The 16376-nt window shown below is 53.4% G+C and overlaps 5 protein-coding genes across 5 annotated transcripts; 2 read left to right on the forward strand and 3 right to left on the reverse strand.

Moving 5' to 3' along the window:
* Positions 1-356: 356 nt before the first annotated feature.
* PHYSODRAFT_324458 (hypothetical protein) lies at positions 357-1262 on the forward strand (the record flags this gene model as incomplete). Its single annotated transcript, XM_009520217.1, has 1 exon — positions 357-1262. The coding sequence occupies one exon, from the start codon at positions 357-359 to the stop codon at positions 1260-1262; it is 906 nt and encodes a 301-aa protein (XP_009518512.1).
* Positions 1263-5336: 4074 nt separating this feature from the next.
* Positions 5337-5693, forward strand: PHYSODRAFT_295717 (hypothetical protein; the record flags this gene model as incomplete). Its single annotated transcript, XM_009520218.1, has 1 exon — positions 5337-5693. The coding sequence occupies one exon, from the start codon at positions 5337-5339 to the stop codon at positions 5691-5693; it is 357 nt and encodes a 118-aa protein (XP_009518513.1).
* Positions 5694-9715: 4022 nt separating this feature from the next.
* PHYSODRAFT_391216 (hypothetical protein) lies at positions 9716-9994 on the reverse strand (the record flags this gene model as incomplete). Its single annotated transcript, XM_009520219.1, is given in 2 exon segments — positions 9716-9860; positions 9876-9994. Coding segments are annotated over 2 exon segments (264 nt in total), but the record flags the coding sequence as incomplete, so codon positions are not given.
* Positions 9995-13399: 3405 nt separating this feature from the next.
* PHYSODRAFT_556079 (hypothetical protein) lies at positions 13400-14425 on the reverse strand (the record flags this gene model as incomplete). The annotated part of the gene is made up of 1 exon (XM_009520220.1): positions 13400-14425. One exon carries the CDS (start codon positions 14423-14425, stop codon positions 13460-13462), a length of 966 nt encoding a protein of 321 aa, XP_009518515.1. The 3' UTR covers positions 13400-13459.
* A 225-nt stretch (positions 14426-14650) lies between these two features.
* On the reverse strand, positions 14651-15624 carry PHYSODRAFT_263397 (hypothetical protein; the record flags this gene model as incomplete). The annotated part of the gene is made up of 2 exons (XM_009520221.1): positions 14651-14921; positions 14972-15624. 2 exons carry the CDS (start codon positions 15622-15624, stop codon positions 14651-14653), a joined length of 924 nt encoding a protein of 307 aa, XP_009518516.1.
* Between the last annotated feature and the right edge of the window lie 752 nt (positions 15625-16376).

Below are 16376 nucleotides of genomic sequence, written 5' to 3' on the forward strand. Positions count from 1 at the left end.
CGAGCAAAGTGACCGACTCTACCGCAACGGTAGCATCGCACATTGTTTCCCTGCGACTGCTGGGGTCCAGCAGTTCCAGCACTCGAGAGGTCCATGGGTTCTGGGCCTCCCGCCCTCACTACCGGGCGTGGCTGTGGTCTCGGCACATGTGCATGCAGCTTAGCCTGCCGCAGGCTAAACTCCTCCTGCGTTGCAAGAGTAATTGCAGCTTCGAGAGTACTCAGGTACTCACGGAAGAGATAGGTCTTCATAGGCCTATCTCTCAGCCCCTTCATGAACGTGACGACCTTGGTCGCCTCGTTGATCGGATTGGTCACGATGTTCGAGACCAAGTATCGTGCTCTCTGAGCGTAAGCATGGACATCATGCTTGCCTTGCTGCAGGTCGAGAAACTCCGCCCTCGACCGGAACTCGTTTTGCGGTGGCTCAAACGCTTGTCTGAGCTCTTCCTTGAAATCCTCGTACGTGCTAAAGCACGTAGGATCCGAGAGTCGGCGTCCATACGCCCAACTTCTCAGGTCGAGCTAGACAGTGAGGGCGAAGCCGCTGCAGGCGGCGATTGTTACGTGGCGGCTATTGCTAAGGTCGGCCAGTTCAAGCGTGACCAAGTGGAGTCGATGAAGTGGTTGTGGAACCTACAAGCTACATGCCGTGATGCTGTAATTTGTTGCTCGTGGCTTCACCACGAGGTAAGAGCTGCTCGTGCCCCTCCCTCTCCGTGTGCCGGTGCATTCACCGAGCTATTGGAGAACTGGCCGTACAATGAACTGCGTGGCTTCGGATTCGACCTGACGTACTCGGATCAGTATTGCTTCCGCGACTCGGCCTGGCTAAATGATGACGCGATGAAGGCATTTGCTGTGGCGCCGGCTAGCTACAAGAACAATGTGACGATTACGGCCACGCCGCAAGGGCATGGTGAGACTACACAGCAGAAACGAAGTCGTAAGGGCCTGCTTTCATCCAACACACTGGAGGACGTCATTGCAGGTGTTTCGACGTGTGCATTTGTGCTGCTGCCCGTCAATTTCGGGGGCACTCACTGGGGATGTCTCGTTGTCGACCGAGATGCCAAACATGTGAAGACGTACGACAGCAAGAATGGCAAGCGCAATAAGCAGAGGTTGAAGAAGATCGCGAGTGAGATTATTGCTGCAGATGCGACTATGGCGAGCTACACGACTGTCGAGGTGACCGAGCCTCTTCAGTCCGACAGTGATAGCTGGTGTTTTCGTGTGTCGCTTCTTCTGGACCTGTGTTAGCGACGACGCTCCAAGTGATGTAACGCCGACGGGTATCACCAAGCTACGCTGGGCAATGTTGGAAGCAATCCTGAAGACGAATCGTCGCTAGTCGCAAGAGGATGACGGAGGCATAGTGCATTTTGAGGCTAAACTCAATACATGGACACTACGTGGATGACATCTGGACAACACCTGGAGTTACGTGATGGAGCCATACTTGAGTGATGGCTTCACTTGGCGGTTCTCGCCATGCCGACGGAAGTCGACGCTCATCACTCTGTCTTTTGCTCAAGTAGCGCACACATGAGTATTCCAGGTATTGATACCTGCACGAAACCCGGACTCTACTGCTGAAGACTGATTGGCTAGAGCTCTTCCGACACGAGCCGAGCGCCGTCACTTCCATTTTTGCTCAAGTTCCGCACATATGATTCTTCCAGGTTTTCCACGCGCATTATACCTTGTCAGGTAATTTATGTCGGTCGCATAGATTACTTTCATCGGATTCGGCAGGGTTTCGAAAAACCTGTAGATAACCTGGAATAAAACTTGGGCAATACCTGTGGAATCAGTTTTCTGAGAAAAATCTGAATCTGGGAAACCTGGGCGCTAAGGCTGTCCTTCTCATTTTAACCTGGACTCGGCCAGGGAGTTTCCTGGGGTTGTTGTGCTGATAGCTGCCAAATTCGTCCAGACTACCATGCCTGAGTCACGCGAGCATGTTCTAGTCACGACTACGCGAGAAAGAACGCCGGTGTGCATACAATGTTCTTGTCGCTTCCTCTCTTCTGGACTCCTGCTTTATGTGATAAGGCGCATCCAATGGGTGCTAGGCGTCAGTGGAAGTTTTATGAACAAACTCGTCTCAAACATGTTCCGTACACATTCTCACTCCAGTTCGGAAACGAATTGGTGGATTGAACTACAAGCGATTGCTGCCTATTACGACGACGAGTGCGGCGATGGTCAGACAATGACGTTGCTCGCCTAAGTCGCGAATGTGTTGAGCGCGACGGCCAGCACAAATTTCTCGTCTCGATAGAACCTGGATGACACCAGGCTGTTGCTTTTACTCACCTAAGCACACCAATTTGCGAGTCCAGCTGAGACTAGCACTACTCTCTATTCGTCTATCCAAGGCGATTCTGTAGTTTAGATGCGAGGTTCATCCTACCGTGAGCACCGATCAGTTCGTGGATTGGTTTTCCACGTAGCCGTCCGAATTTTGGGTCTGACTGGCATTTGCTTCGAAACCTATTTATTCTGGGGGCGAGTTTTTGTTTCTGAGTATCTAGAAGACGAATTTTGGGCGGATTTACAGTTCAGTCTTCCACTGTGATCCCAGCCTCACATGGTCCCTTCAAGCCGTCGAACTTTCCGCTCGGAATTCCTTCTTTTGAAATGTATCCACCCATACTTCGCCCAAATGCGCTCAGGATTAATCTTTTCCTTCCGCTTTCCATAGTACGCGGTGCCAAACGATCCATCCGCAACATGCTTCCCTAGCTCCAATTGGTGAGCAGGTATTGAACCACGCCCATATAGCGATACCGCATCATCCAGTTGCACAGCACTTCAGTTCGTGTAGTCTGCCCTCCGTAGCTTATGATGAAGCAAAGTAACCGAGTTTGAGTTGGCTTAGAAGAGGCCATGGTCATAAGAAAATACAGGCTTAGAGCACACCGTGCTCCCGCCGTTGGGGATACGCTTCTTGACACGCAGGTTGCACTGGGATTATCAAGCAGGAATCGATCGAGGTCGCGGTTAACTCCTTAAGTCCGCACTAAGTAATGTAAATTCCCAAATAATACCCCTTACCCGTATAGTACCCTCTAAAACGTAACCCACTGCGTAACCCAGGGTTACATGGTTACTTCATTACAAATACCAAGTATAATTTTGTGGGCTTATTGTCGAAAGCATATTTAGCATGGAATACTGTATAATATACGTAATTTATCAGATTTTGTTTGAAAACGGGAGGGTGCTAATAAATAGTGTCCGGGGTATTAATCGGTAATTTCCGTTAGTTTCGATTTGCTATGGCTTGAGACTCTCGAATCACTATCAAAGCGTAGATAAGAGAGATAATTTACCCACATATGACGGTAAATAAATCCTCGAACGTGCAGACAATTGCTGCATGAAGTCTCCAATTTCAGATCAATACTTACGTACACCTCAATGCGCTCATTTTACTCTTGAGGCAGAAGCACCAATCTGTAAAATTCCCCGCTGCAGAGTCAATCGAAGGTCTCAGTAAGCTCCTCACGAGAAGGCCCCAGGGCTTTTGAATCCGCAACCACTCATGAAAAATCTGGCTGGATACGAGCACGAGCTCCGAGGATTAGTTGCTTAAGTGAGCAAAATGCACCTCGATAAAATATGGAGTATCATGAATATCCTAAACATCCTAAGAATCAATCAGGGTGTCGCTGTCCGTCTGAGAGTAGATCACACTTATTCACTAAGTACGAAATTTACTGCTGCCGAGCGCAGCGAAGTCGGCTCCGTCGCCGAAGGCGGCCCCACCATACGATATTGCGGGGCCGCAGGACCCGCCCCGGTCTCTGTAATACTAACCTGACATTGAGAGTTGTGCAGCGAGCCGACGAGGCGAGCGGAACGGGTCCGCCACTGCCGTAGCGAAGCGTAGGCAGCCTGCTCCAATAGCGGAGTGAGCATAGCGAGCGAAGCGCCAACTAACTAAGAATGACCGCCGCGTAGCGGCGGCACTCGGCTAGTCCTAAGAATCAATCAGAGTGTCGTTGTCCGTCTGAGAGTAGGTCACACTTATTCACTAAGTACCATTTCCACTAATTACGATTAGCTGCCGAGCGCAGCGAAGGCGCACCCAGAAAGGCCCCCAGTAATGGCACAAACAACAGTTGCTGCCGAGCGTAGCGAAGGCGGCCCATTGGTCAATAATCGGAATTAAAATGATTGGTCTATATTTTGAATACCACCGTTTCACTTCTCCAATGGACCCGTTCAACTGATCTACCTGCAAGGCACGCATTGTGCCGCCACCGCTCGGCATGGACCGCCTCGAGCTGAAGGCGTGCGGATGCTGCAAGGCCCTGCTTGCCGGCAGCGCCTTTGCGAAGCCCGACGCCAGGGCCGGTGCTTGCCGTTGTAAGGCGTGTGCCAGCGGGCCGGACGTGCAACAGTACTGGCCGGACGTAAGCACACCCGCGGTGCCCACGCTGCCGGAGCCGCGGCCAAACCCACGCCAGGAACACATGACCCTGGTGGCTGCGACCATGGGCCCGCCGCCGTCGCCGCCGCCTCTTCCTCCCAACGGCGAGAAAAAGCCACGCAGACGCGCGTCCGCAGCAAGAACCGCTATCGGGCGAAGCACAACAAGAAAGCGTAATATAAAATAGAGCGTTTTCATTGGCTGAAATTTGTTATGGATACTTAGTCGTTAATTAGCTGCCACTTAGATTATGTTGACCACACCAATTAAGTGGTCCACTTTAGAAAATACTTTTTGGCGCCATTTTCAAAGCTCGAGGCGCGGCAGCGAGAGATCAGACAAGGTACGCTGCGTGTATGCATGTAATACTGCATATTAGCCTCCGCCAATACACACAGATAATCCGAGGCTCCTGGCAAGGGCCCTTAAGGGCCCGGTGCTGGTTATAGGGCATTTCGCCCAGCGTAAGCTGGGAGGTGCTGTGCAAGGGGCTCCGGCCCACCGCCCACTCTGAGCGAGAGCACAAATAGCGCCTGCCAATTGGCCATAAATATCACTAAATCAGTACCCGCCAGTTGAGCCGAGCTATTTAAACCAATCAGGGTCGGTTAACCTGTGGGGGCAAAGGATATCGCACGAAGCCACTTAGTACTGCCCGGCCGCCCAACCCGGACCTGCCGACTTTAAAAATGACTCCGCTCCGGGCCGTCAGGCCTGTGACTGTGGGTACGTTGTCGGTTACTTCGTTAAGAGACAGTAAACCTTGAAGGGAGCATGCGCACCCGGGCAGTACGAAAAGACGTCCACAAGCTACTCGGCAATAGAACGGTTGCTGCAACGTGCAGCGTACTTAGGCTTTATGTCTAACGCGTCACAGTTACGTGTTCGCAGGCATGGCTCGAACTAAACGGAAGAGGACTCGCGCGGAGATTGAACAGGCGTGGAGGGACTATCAGCTCGCAAACGGCCCCCCAAGTGAACGCGAAGAACCCGCTGCAAAGCAGCGAAGGCGCAGTCGGATAAGTAGCCACAAGACCAGATTAAACAGAGAATTAGCTGCTTTAGAAGATGGTGGAAGCCGTCTTGAAAGTGTCGCCCCTCGCACTACAAATGAGCAGAGCGTGCGTGCCTACAACGCGGCACAGCAGCGCGCGCGTCGGGCAGGACTGCCACAGGTCACACGCGATGCAGAGCGTGAACGCCACTCCATTCGGCAGCGTGTGGCGCGAGCAAGCCTCTCGGAAGACTAGCAAGTGGCTGCTCGCGAGAGGAACGCAAGCCAGCGCCAAGCGTTGCGAGCAGGGATTTCTCAGGACGAGCAAGACGCTGCACGCGAACGGAACACCGAGCGTCGCCGACAATTACGTGCTGCACTCGCTACAGAACAAGAAGACGATGAAAACGACGAAGACCGTGCTCGACGCAAAGAGGAGCAGGATGAAGCAAGAAAGGAGGCCGCTCGGATTCGTCGCAAGTGTGTCCGTCGAGGCCATGCGCTTGCAAACCACGAGAACTTCAACAAGTCCAGGGTGTCGGGCAAGAACATATCCAACGGCCACCACGTGCTCCCCGCGTTGTATGAGTGCGGATTTTGTGGAGCTTGGAAGTGGCCTGGTGAATCGGAGGTGTCTTGCTGTCGTGCGGGTAGAGTGCGTCTCGCTCCGTTGCTCCGAGTTCCGTACTATCTACTCGAGTACTACAAAGATCCGGAATTTAGGCGGTTGATCCGAGCCTACAACCAGGTTTTCGCTTTCACTTCAATTGGAGTCGCGCGCAGTGACGGTGTTCGCGTTCGGGGCGTACGGGAGGATACTTCGGTCCAAGGTCAACGCGGTGTGTACACGTATCGAGTCCAAGGCGCAATGTGTCATTATTTGGGGTCTCTGCTTCCACGCATGGAGCAAAATGGTGCGGACTTCACCCCAGCCAAGTTTGCGCAGATTTACATCGTTGACGACGACCTGAAAAGGCGAGCGGAGCGGCGAAAGGGGATTTTTCATGAGCTGGATGTGGAAAAGCTTATGACACTCGAGTGAATGATGAAAGCTTACAATCCGTTCGCTCAGCAGTTTCTATCGCACGCAGACAAGCTCCGACAGAACATTGAGGAAGGAAAGAGTGTCCTAGACCTGAAGTATGAGCTCCATGCCAACAAACGCAGGTCGTGGACTACCAACTTGCCCACCGTGAACGAGGTTGGAGCTGTCATGGTTGACGACGGAAACTTTAAAAAGGAGAGAGACATCGTGTTGCACACGGCTGCGGAACAGCCTCCTTCGCATTTTCGAAACGAACCCGATGTATGATCCGCTTCAGTACCCGTTGTTTCCGCGGGGTGAACTTGGGTGGACATACACGGACCAGTACGCCGATGGTAAAGAATATCGCCGTAACACGAAGATGTCTCTTCGGGAACATGTTGCTTACAGATTGTTCCCTAAAGAGGATGGTTCTGTATTGCACCAAGGCGGGCGTCTATTTCAGCAATGGTGTGTCGACCAGCGGGCAAAGGTGGAGCAAGAAACGTTACGGTGGATATCGAACAACCAAAAAACGCTCCGGGCCGATCTGTACACAGGTGTCAAGGACGCTTATCTGAATGAGGAGCCGACTGAATTGGGCGATGTCGACGCGACCTTTTCAGAGTTCAACCGCAACACTCAAACACTGGAGCGCGAGCCACACTTTCTGAACCGCATTGGGCAGAAAATCATCCTTCCCGCGGCATTTACCGGCGGCCCCCGTCAGATGTATCGGTCGTACCAAGATTCTATGGCTATTGTTCGCGAATTCGGCAAGCCGGACATTTTCCTGACAAAGACTTGCAACCCCGAGTGGGAGGAGATTGTTAGTCAACTTCCTGAAGGTCAAACAACTCAAGATCGTCCGGACATTGTTGCTCGCGTTTGGGACCAAAAGCTTCGGTCACTTCTGGTTGATTTGGACGAGGGGGTGCTGGGACGCGTTCTGGCTCGGATTCACGTGGTCGAATTTCGAAAGCGGGGTCTTCCACACGCCCACATAATCATCATACTGGCCGACGAGGACAAACCACGTGCCCGCGAGATCATTGACAAGTTGGTCTCCGCTGAAATACCGGATGAGGCTACAAACCCCGAGCTGTATAAAACGGTTATGACTTGCATGATGCACGGTCCGTGTGGAAGTCAGAACCCAAACTGTGTCTGCATGAAGGACGGCCGCTGTACGAAAGGGTTTCCTAAGCCTTTGATCGAGGTCACTCGCGCAAACGTTAACGGATACGCTGAGTACAGGCGTCGTCGTCGTCCTGCGGGTGTGCTAAAGTTTCGCAACCGTGAGTACGACAATGAAACTGCCAACCCGTGGGTTGTACCGTACAACCCCTACCTCTCTCAGAAGTACAACTGCCACATAAACGTGGAGGTGTGTACCGGTATCACAGCCGTGAAGTACCTTTACAAGTACGTGTACAAGGCTTCAGACAAAGCTGTACTCACTGTTCAAGCAGTGCGAAATTGTTCTCAGGGGGGCTTGAACCCACGCTACGAACCAAACGAGGTGATTCGATACCTGAATGCTCGGTATATATCGCCCGTTGAAGCCTGCACGCGCCTTCTTGGACACCCCATTCAAGGAAAGAGCCATTCCGTGGAGCAGCTTACTGTGCATCTGGAGGGGAAGCAAGTCTTTGTGTTTCAATCTGATGAGGATCCAAACGACGTAATTCGGCGTGGTGGTGACACGATGTTGACGCGATTCTTCGAGCTTTGTGCGAGCGATGCACATGAAAACCAAATAGCGAAGACTATGCTGTATCAAGACATCCCAAGGAAATTTTGCTGGAAGGACAAGCGGTGGGTTCGGCGTAAAAAATACCAGGCAGCACTCGGAAGGATGATTCACATTTCCCCAAGGGACATCGACCGTTTTCATCTCCGTGTGATGCTGAGCCACCGCAGGGGCCCGACTTCATACAAGGATTGGATGACTGTGGACGGTGAGCTGTGTGCTAACTTCAAGGATGCTGCGGTTCGTGCGGGTTATCTTGACAATGACGCGGAATGGTACGCCTGCATGACTGAGGCCGCGAGTTTCGAGATGGCGCCCGAATTGCGCCAATTGTTCGCTACAATTTTGGTGTATTCCATGCCAAGTAATGTTCGAGCATTGTGGATCCAGTTCTTCGATGATCTGTCGGAAGACTTCGCCCGCACGCATCACAAGGTGATGGAGCCGATTAGAACCCACGTCGTTATGTTCGAGACTTTGAAAAATATGCAAGATCTTCTCCAGGTTAGTGGGTACAGTGTGGCCGACTTTGACCTTCCTCCATTGAAGCATTTCCCGGAGTTGGTGAAGGATTCGCTACTACAAAATAGCCTTATTCGTCGCGAGTTAACTGGTTACAACAACGCGGCATTGGAAGAGATCGTTCGCACGGAAGAGCAGCTCAACGCCGGGCAAAGGGAAATTTACGACCAAGTCATTGGAGCGGTCAATCAGCCTGAGATCAGCAACAAGCTGTTCTTCATTGATGGTCCTGGGGGGACTGGGAAGTCTACTTTACTTCGGAATATCCTTGCAAGGGTGCGCCTTGATGGGAAGATAGCTATCGCGGTTGCGTCAAGTGGTGTTGCGTCTCTCCTTTTAATGGGCGGACGGACGGCGCATTCAACATTCAAGATCCCGCTGAAATTGCACGAACATTCGATTTGCTCCATATCCAAACAGTCTCACTTGCGAAAATTTATTGAGAGAGCCAGCTTGGTGATCTGGGACGAGGCACCCATGACACATCGCCACGCGTTTGAAGCGGTAGACCGCACCCTTCGGGACGTGATGAACAACGACCGCGAGCCGTTTGGAGGAAAGGTCTTTGTTATATCGGGAGACTTCCGGCAAATTTTGCCTGTTGTTAAGAGGGGGACGCCCGCCGAGACAATTGATGCTTGCCTCAAGATGTCACCGCTGTGGCGTCATTTTCAGCAGGTCCACCTCACCGAAAATATGCGTGTGCGCTCCGCGGATGACGCTACGAGTGCTGAAGACATGCAGGAGTTTTCTGATTTCTTGCTACAAGTTGGAGAGGGTAGACACGAGGTGAACCCCACTCTGGGCGGGGATTACATGAAGACACCAATCGACATGCTCATTGAAAACCCTCCCGACGAGCCCAACCAGGACGCAGAGATTAACCCAGACGCCATCCCACAAGGAATGGAACGAATGATCGATTACATGTACGCCGATGTGAACAACCCCGAGATTGAGACCGACGAGTATTTGCCAACCGAACCATTCTGACGACTACGAACGCCATGGTACATCGTATCAATGCTGCGGTCTCGGAACGACTACCGACCACGGCCCACGAGTATTTGTCAGTTGGCGCGGTGGAGGACGACAAGAGCGGCGATTTTTTTGAGCAGGAGGTGCTTCATACAATCAACATCAACGGAATTCCGCCACACAGACTGATACTTAAGGAGGGGGTTCCTATCATGATGATGAGGAACTTCAATCCTGACCTCGGTCTGTGCAACGGAACGCGCTTACGGGTTGTGGAGCTAAAACCGCATGTCATTCACGCAACCATTATGGAGGGAGAGCGCAGAGGCCAACACGTGCTCATTCCGCAAATTGTATTCGTAAGTGATGATGACACTCGCGACTTTCCGTTTCGGTTACGCCGTAAGCAGTTTCCTGTTCAACCGGCGTTCGCCATGACGATAAACAAGGCCCAGGGACAAACTGTGCTGAATCTGGGACTGTACCTCGCGTCACCATGCTTTTCACACGGACAGCTTTATATGGCTCTCTCTCGCGTTACCGCGCGTTCCAAGTTCAGAGCTCTCTTAGAGTATCCAGACTTAGAAGAAGATGACGGCGCGTACACCAGCAACATCGTGTATAGACAAATTTTTGATCTATAGACAGCTTTATAAAACATATCTTTTGGTTTCGCAGCTACTATTGTTTTCGAAGTTTGTGTGTGAGCATGCCTGGCCAACTCACACTCACCTCTTCTTTGTGTGTGTATGTGTATAGTTAGTGTCAATACTAACAATATAAGTTTGCATCCAAGCTGGTGCAGTGGTCTGACCTCCTAGACTTGTACTGGGGACTGAGGGTTCGAGTCGCACCGAGTACTTTTTTTGACTTGCCATTTGTTTAAAGTATAGACTCTCAGAGCGAAGTTAACGCGACGACCAGGCTCCCGTTAGCCTGTTAAACCCGCCGAAGCGGAGCGGAGGCGTGCTTCCACGAAATGAAGAAGATAAAGAAGAACAACAAGTTTAGTCATGGTTTACTACTGATTGAGTAAGTAAGTGAGTGAAAGAGGTGTGCGTTGAGTAAACCAGCACGTGCGTGAGGTGTGTGTGGAGTAGATTTAGACTACCTGCCATATCGTTTGCATTTCGACAAATTTCAAGTAAGCGTTGGATGGGTAGGTGTGAATGCGTATGCCGCACATGTTGGGCAATTTGGTTTGCTCATAAGTTGCTTTTTGTGGTTGCTATAAAAGTGTGTGTGTGCGATGAGTGTGCAAAGATTCTGACTTACCGTCGTATCGTCTGCATTTCAGCGATTTTCAACTCCAAATGTGCGCGAGTATGCGAATGCATGTCGATCACTTGGTTTTGTTGATAAGTTTTTTTGCGTTTAATATAATTGTTTAAAGAATTTTGTTGTGTGGATCGTGACTTACTCAGTACCACACCTTCTACGAGCCCTGGGGAGAGCCGGGCTCCTGGGCTCTTGGGTGAACCCAAAAAGTCGCGAGCTCGGGCTCCTGGGCTCTTGAGTTCAATAGGTTAAGTGAAAGGAGCCCTCCAGAACTGTGAGCCCTCGTTAAGGGCTCCCCCTCACCTGTGTTAAATATCTCGCTGATGATTGGCCGTCATTGAAGTTTCTCCAGGTTCTAACCTGAAAAGGCATAGGAAAGAGGGCTTCTCCTTGAGGGGAAGGAAGGACTATCGGCGACGCTGGGGTGGCCTCGGAGCGGCTGTCCACATATGAGCGGCGCGAGATCTTCTAGTGTGGCGATCTTTGAGCTCGATCTTCTAGCGTGGCGCATCGATCACGCGAAGTTGCTCGCCTTAAGTCTAGGTAAAATTGGCCAATCAGATATTACTATGAAGAGCCCGTCATAGATTTGAAGCTAAATTTGGGGAGCCCTGGAGGGGAGCAATGGGGAGCCCGAACCAGGGCTCCTTGATCTCGTACTTACCATGAGGGAGCCCATTTTGTGCGACTTTTGGCTCTCGTTTTAGGGGGAGCCCACTTTTGAAGTAGACGGGCTCGGGCTCGTAGAAGGTGTGCTCAGTACTAGCTTTATTAGTATAATTAGTTCGACCATACCCCAAAACCATATAGCCCAGTGGGTTAGTGAGGTGGTATCCAACTCGCACGCTGAGGGTTCAGTCCCCCCAATTATAAAAGTTTTGCACTTGGTTATTGTATGAAATTTAGCCCGCCGGAGCGCAGCGGAGGCGGGGAAGCCACACACCTGGGGCCAAAACTAGAACCACCGCCGCGAAGCGGCGCCGCTCGGCTAGTCAAAAAGAGCAAGACGCCGTCCGTAACGGAATATCACCTGAATTCCGATTGGCTAAAAATGCTGCCGAGCGTAGCGATGGCGGCCCCACCATAGGATATTGCGGGGCCGCAGGACCCGCCCCGGCCTCTGTAATACTAGCCTGACATTGAGAGTAGTGCAGCGAGCCGACGAGGCGAGCGGAACGGGTCCACTACTGCCGTAGCGAAGCGTAGGCTGCCTGCTCTTATAGCGAAGCGCCAACTAACAAAAAATTCACCGCCGCGTAGCAGCGGCGCTCGGCTATTATATATATATCCAGCTTCGAAGCTTGAGCATCATCTAAATCGATTAAGATGATGTTATGGGAAGAAATGACCTAGTCTCTCTGCAGGGTAGAAATCACGATAGTTTTGCAGGCTTTAAATTAAAAGTAGAGGCCCAACTCGGTGGGATGACAGCGGTAAAGTTCGTTAGCAGACGATAGGCATAAATACATACAAGTTTTACGCCCAAGCTCCTATATATGATGGTATTTCTCACCAAGAAATGCGAGTTTCTTTTTTAAAAGTGGTGTATGTTTCATGAGTACATGTAGATGGCACACCTGAGCATTCCAGATGCACCAAACTGGCACCCATCTTGCTGCCTAAAATATTTTGGTCGTTAGATTTTTGCTGTTGTCTATCTTGTTCAACTGAGGCTGACTACTCCCCTGAATGCTGTTCCGGACGGGAAATTGACTCGGTCTTGCTGTCCGCACGGATTTGCCACGTTGAATCTCTCAGAAGCGTCGGACTTGATGCGTTTGGGTGTGGGTCGCACCAGCACCACTGCGTTGCCATCTTGATGGCACTGTCGCTTCCTGCTTCATCTTCTTCTCGACCGCGCTTTCTGCCTCTGAAGACTCCTCGGTGTGTGACTAGAGGAATGTGGCGGTCAAAGGCGACGTCCTCGATCGAATGGAAGTCACTGGAGCGTATGCAAATGTGCATTAGCTCCTCATCTTCATCACTAGAGTCTGCAAGGAGAAGGTCGGGGTCCCGCATGCGCCCAAGAGCACGACTTGCAGAATGGTAGCGACGGCAGGGGTGCGAAGTCGAATGCACGCTCTCCATTTGCGACGATACGGCTGAAACGAACGACTTTAGACACGCCGTTGTTCTTGCAAAGTCTGCCACACATTTCAAAGCGGTTCAACGCATTTAGAACAACTCTCTATGCTTCTTTGCGGGTAGGTTGACGACTTACATCGTGCCACGAATGGGCGAGATCATTTTGCAGGCATCGCAAATCGATTCCCACCCGTCTGAACAACGGAGACCGAGCAAGCTGATAAGCGTGGCGCACTGATAAGAGAATACAATGAACACAATGGAACATTGACACATGCAGCCCTCAGCCTGCTTCACGTTTAACATCTTCCCGCCTTTAAGCCTTTAACCCCCCCCCCCCCGTCAATTCATATTTCTCAACAATTCCAGCCTTCTGAGCTCATTACGGCTTGTGTTGCTCGTCACTGGCCGCAGCCGCCTCAGCGTCGAACGACGCGTGCGTCTGCTTGTACATGTCCACGAGGTGCTGGCCGCTAGTCGTGGGCGGGTACTTGGCCGGGTTCTCGGCGCTCACGCAGCTCGGGAAGCACTCGACCACGCACGTGAAGTTGGGCTCGTAGAAGAAGGGCACCGAGTAGCGCTCCTGGCCCGACGTGTTGACCACGCGGTGTAGCGTGGACTTGAAGCGGCCGTTCGTGAACCGCTCGGCCATGTCGCCGATGTTGACCACGAACGCTTCGGCGCGCGGCGGCACGTCGACCCACTGGCCCTCGTGGCGGATCTGCAGGCCGCCCGTAGCGTCCGTGGACAGCAGCGTGATGAGGCCGTAGTCCGTGTGGGCGCCGGCGCCGAACACGCCGCGGGCCACGTCCGACTTCTCGGGCGCGTAGTGCAGCAGCCGCAGCGCCGCCATGGGCTTGTCGAACATGCCCGGGCCGTCGAAGCGGCCCTTGTGGCCCGCCGCCTCCGCGAAGAGCTGGGCCACGCGGAAGCCCAGCGCGCACATGGCCGCGTGGTACGTCTCCATGGTGGCCTGGAAGGTGGGGAACGCGGCCGCGTCCGGGAAGACGTTGGGCCCGTGCAGCGGCAGCCGCATCTCGTCGCTGTCTGGCGGCACGTGGCGGCAGATGTAGTAGCCCTCCTTGGTGTCGCCCCGGGTCTGCACGGCCGGGTCCAGCGTCTCCTCGTTCATGAGCGTGTAGCCGCGCATCTGCTCGTTGGCCAGCACCTTGCGCTTCTCCTCGAGCGGCTGGCCGAAGAACGCCCGCATCTCGGCGTACACCTGCGCCAGCAGCGCGGCCGGGATGCCGTGGTGCGCCAGGTAGAAGAAGCCCACGTCCGTGCAGGCGCGGCGTAGCTGCTCGGCCGCGTCCGGGCTCGAGAAGTCCACCTCCGGGATGGCCACCATCCTGCAGACTTCGGTATGTGAGCGGCTTCGAAGCAAGATCGAGACGACTGACCAAAGTGAGACCGTGCAGCGCGGCCCGTTTCTGGTCGAGGTCGAGGGCCATTGGTGCGACAACTGGTGCGTTACGTTACGCTGATGCACGTTGAAGTGGGCTGCCAACAAGATACGTTCGTGTTGCCTTACAGGTTCTGCTGCTGCTTCTGCTAGAGTGAGGTATTTGCCGCGTCAGCTTGCTGGGCGAGCATCGTCGCGGTCGCCTTCTTCGTCCGCGACGATGTGGGCCGTGACGAACGTGACGTCCGAGAACTGCAAGTGAACAAGCTCCACGGCCTCGTTGGTGGTCATGAGCGAGACGATGAACATCATGACCGGGCTAGCACCGCGCTCTAGTAGACAGCGTATGGCGGCGCAGAGACGGCGGCCTGACGTCGACACGTCCGACAGCAAGAACACGTTGTGGTAGACGAGACTCGTGGGCAGTTGTGAGCCGACCAGCCTTGGACGACAGTTGTGTCCGTCGTGGCGCCCGAGTCGAAGTAGACGTACCCCGTCGGCTGCTCGGGCCCCATAGTGCGGAACAGCTCGAGCATGGGGTGACCCTCGTCCTTCTCTATGGATACCGCACAGGGCGGGTGCTCCGACTGCAAGCCCGACTCTCTGTGTTGGTCGTCCAACAGGATGCCGATCTTCCGGATAGGTGGCAGTGCTAGTGCTTCCTCCATGAGCAAACGCACGAGCCTCTCGCTCGCGCGCAGTAACTCGACTGACGTAGTGAACTTGTTGCGCAGTGTCGTGAGCAGCAACGCTGCAGCGCGCGACTTCAGCTCGAACATGCCCGTCCTGTCGCGCTCGAGACTGCTTCCTGATGTGGAGCCCAGTACGTGGATGTATCGATTCTTGCTGCTGCTCCATTTCATTGAAGAGGGCATGCCCGCGATCGTGGCCTTTGGACGCGGTTTCCTGGGGTGCTTGGCGAGCGGGTTGCCGTCCTTGCGAGCGAGAACTTCGTCGCGGTGCTTGTTGAGGTTGCAAATGGCCGCACGGCTGACCTGGTACTCCTTCGCGAGCACGGCCTGCTTCTCGCCGCCTTCGATCCGCAGCAGAATAGCTCGTCGGTCGACCTCGCGCAGGTACCGCGAAATTCTCTCGACATGAGGCGTCTCCACACTGGCGTTTGGTACTGGAGTATCCATTTCCATTTCCGTTGCGCACCCAGCTGGGTCTGGTCTTGGGGGTATATCGTAGTTTGACTTTTGTGCCTCATCATCATACGAAGCGTCAGCAGGACTGCTACAGCCACTGCTATTCGGGCTGGTATCCCTACATAATGAAGATATCCCCCACCCTCCGAGGCCGTAGTCTTCCGGTCCATCTTCCCACGCTTTCGAGCCCACCAATAATGCGGCGTCTGAAGACGTTTTCGCATGGCCTCTTGGTGATTGAGCAAGTATTCGCCTTCGACCTCCATTTCGTCCAAGGCGTCCGACGCCGTCGTGTTGCGGCTGTTGTCCGTGTCCGACGCTTGCTTCCACGCTTCAGCCGGCCATATCGCTGTGCTGGGCGCAGTCTCGTTATTGAGAAGCGAGTTCATGTGCGGCAGCGGCGGTGGGCTACCGGGTCCAATATGAGTGGGTGGCGGCGCCAGTCTCGCGTACATCCGCGCGGCGGAGATGCGTGCCCAAGACGGCAGGTGTGGATCGGACGACGCCCGGGGGGAGTGCGGTGTGCTGCAGGCCGCGACCTGGCTGCCTCCTTCGCGGTCCATATCGGGTTGAAGCATAAACCTGGTGTCCAGGCAAGTGGACGTATGCTGTTTGACTGTCAAAACTCGGTCTTGGGTCACGTGTTGCCACTTGAGCGTCTCGTTATCTGCCGGCTTTCGAGTCCGTCGACCGAACAGTGCTGATGCTCGTGACTAAGGAGCAGCAAGGAGGTCTTCGTAAAATGACGG

Source organism: Phytophthora sojae (assembly GCF_000149755.1).
Source record: "Phytophthora sojae unplaced genomic scaffold PHYSOscaffold_2, whole genome shotgun sequence".
In the NCBI taxonomy this organism is placed as follows: domain Eukaryota; phylum Oomycota; class Peronosporomycetes; order Peronosporales; family Peronosporaceae; genus Phytophthora; species Phytophthora sojae.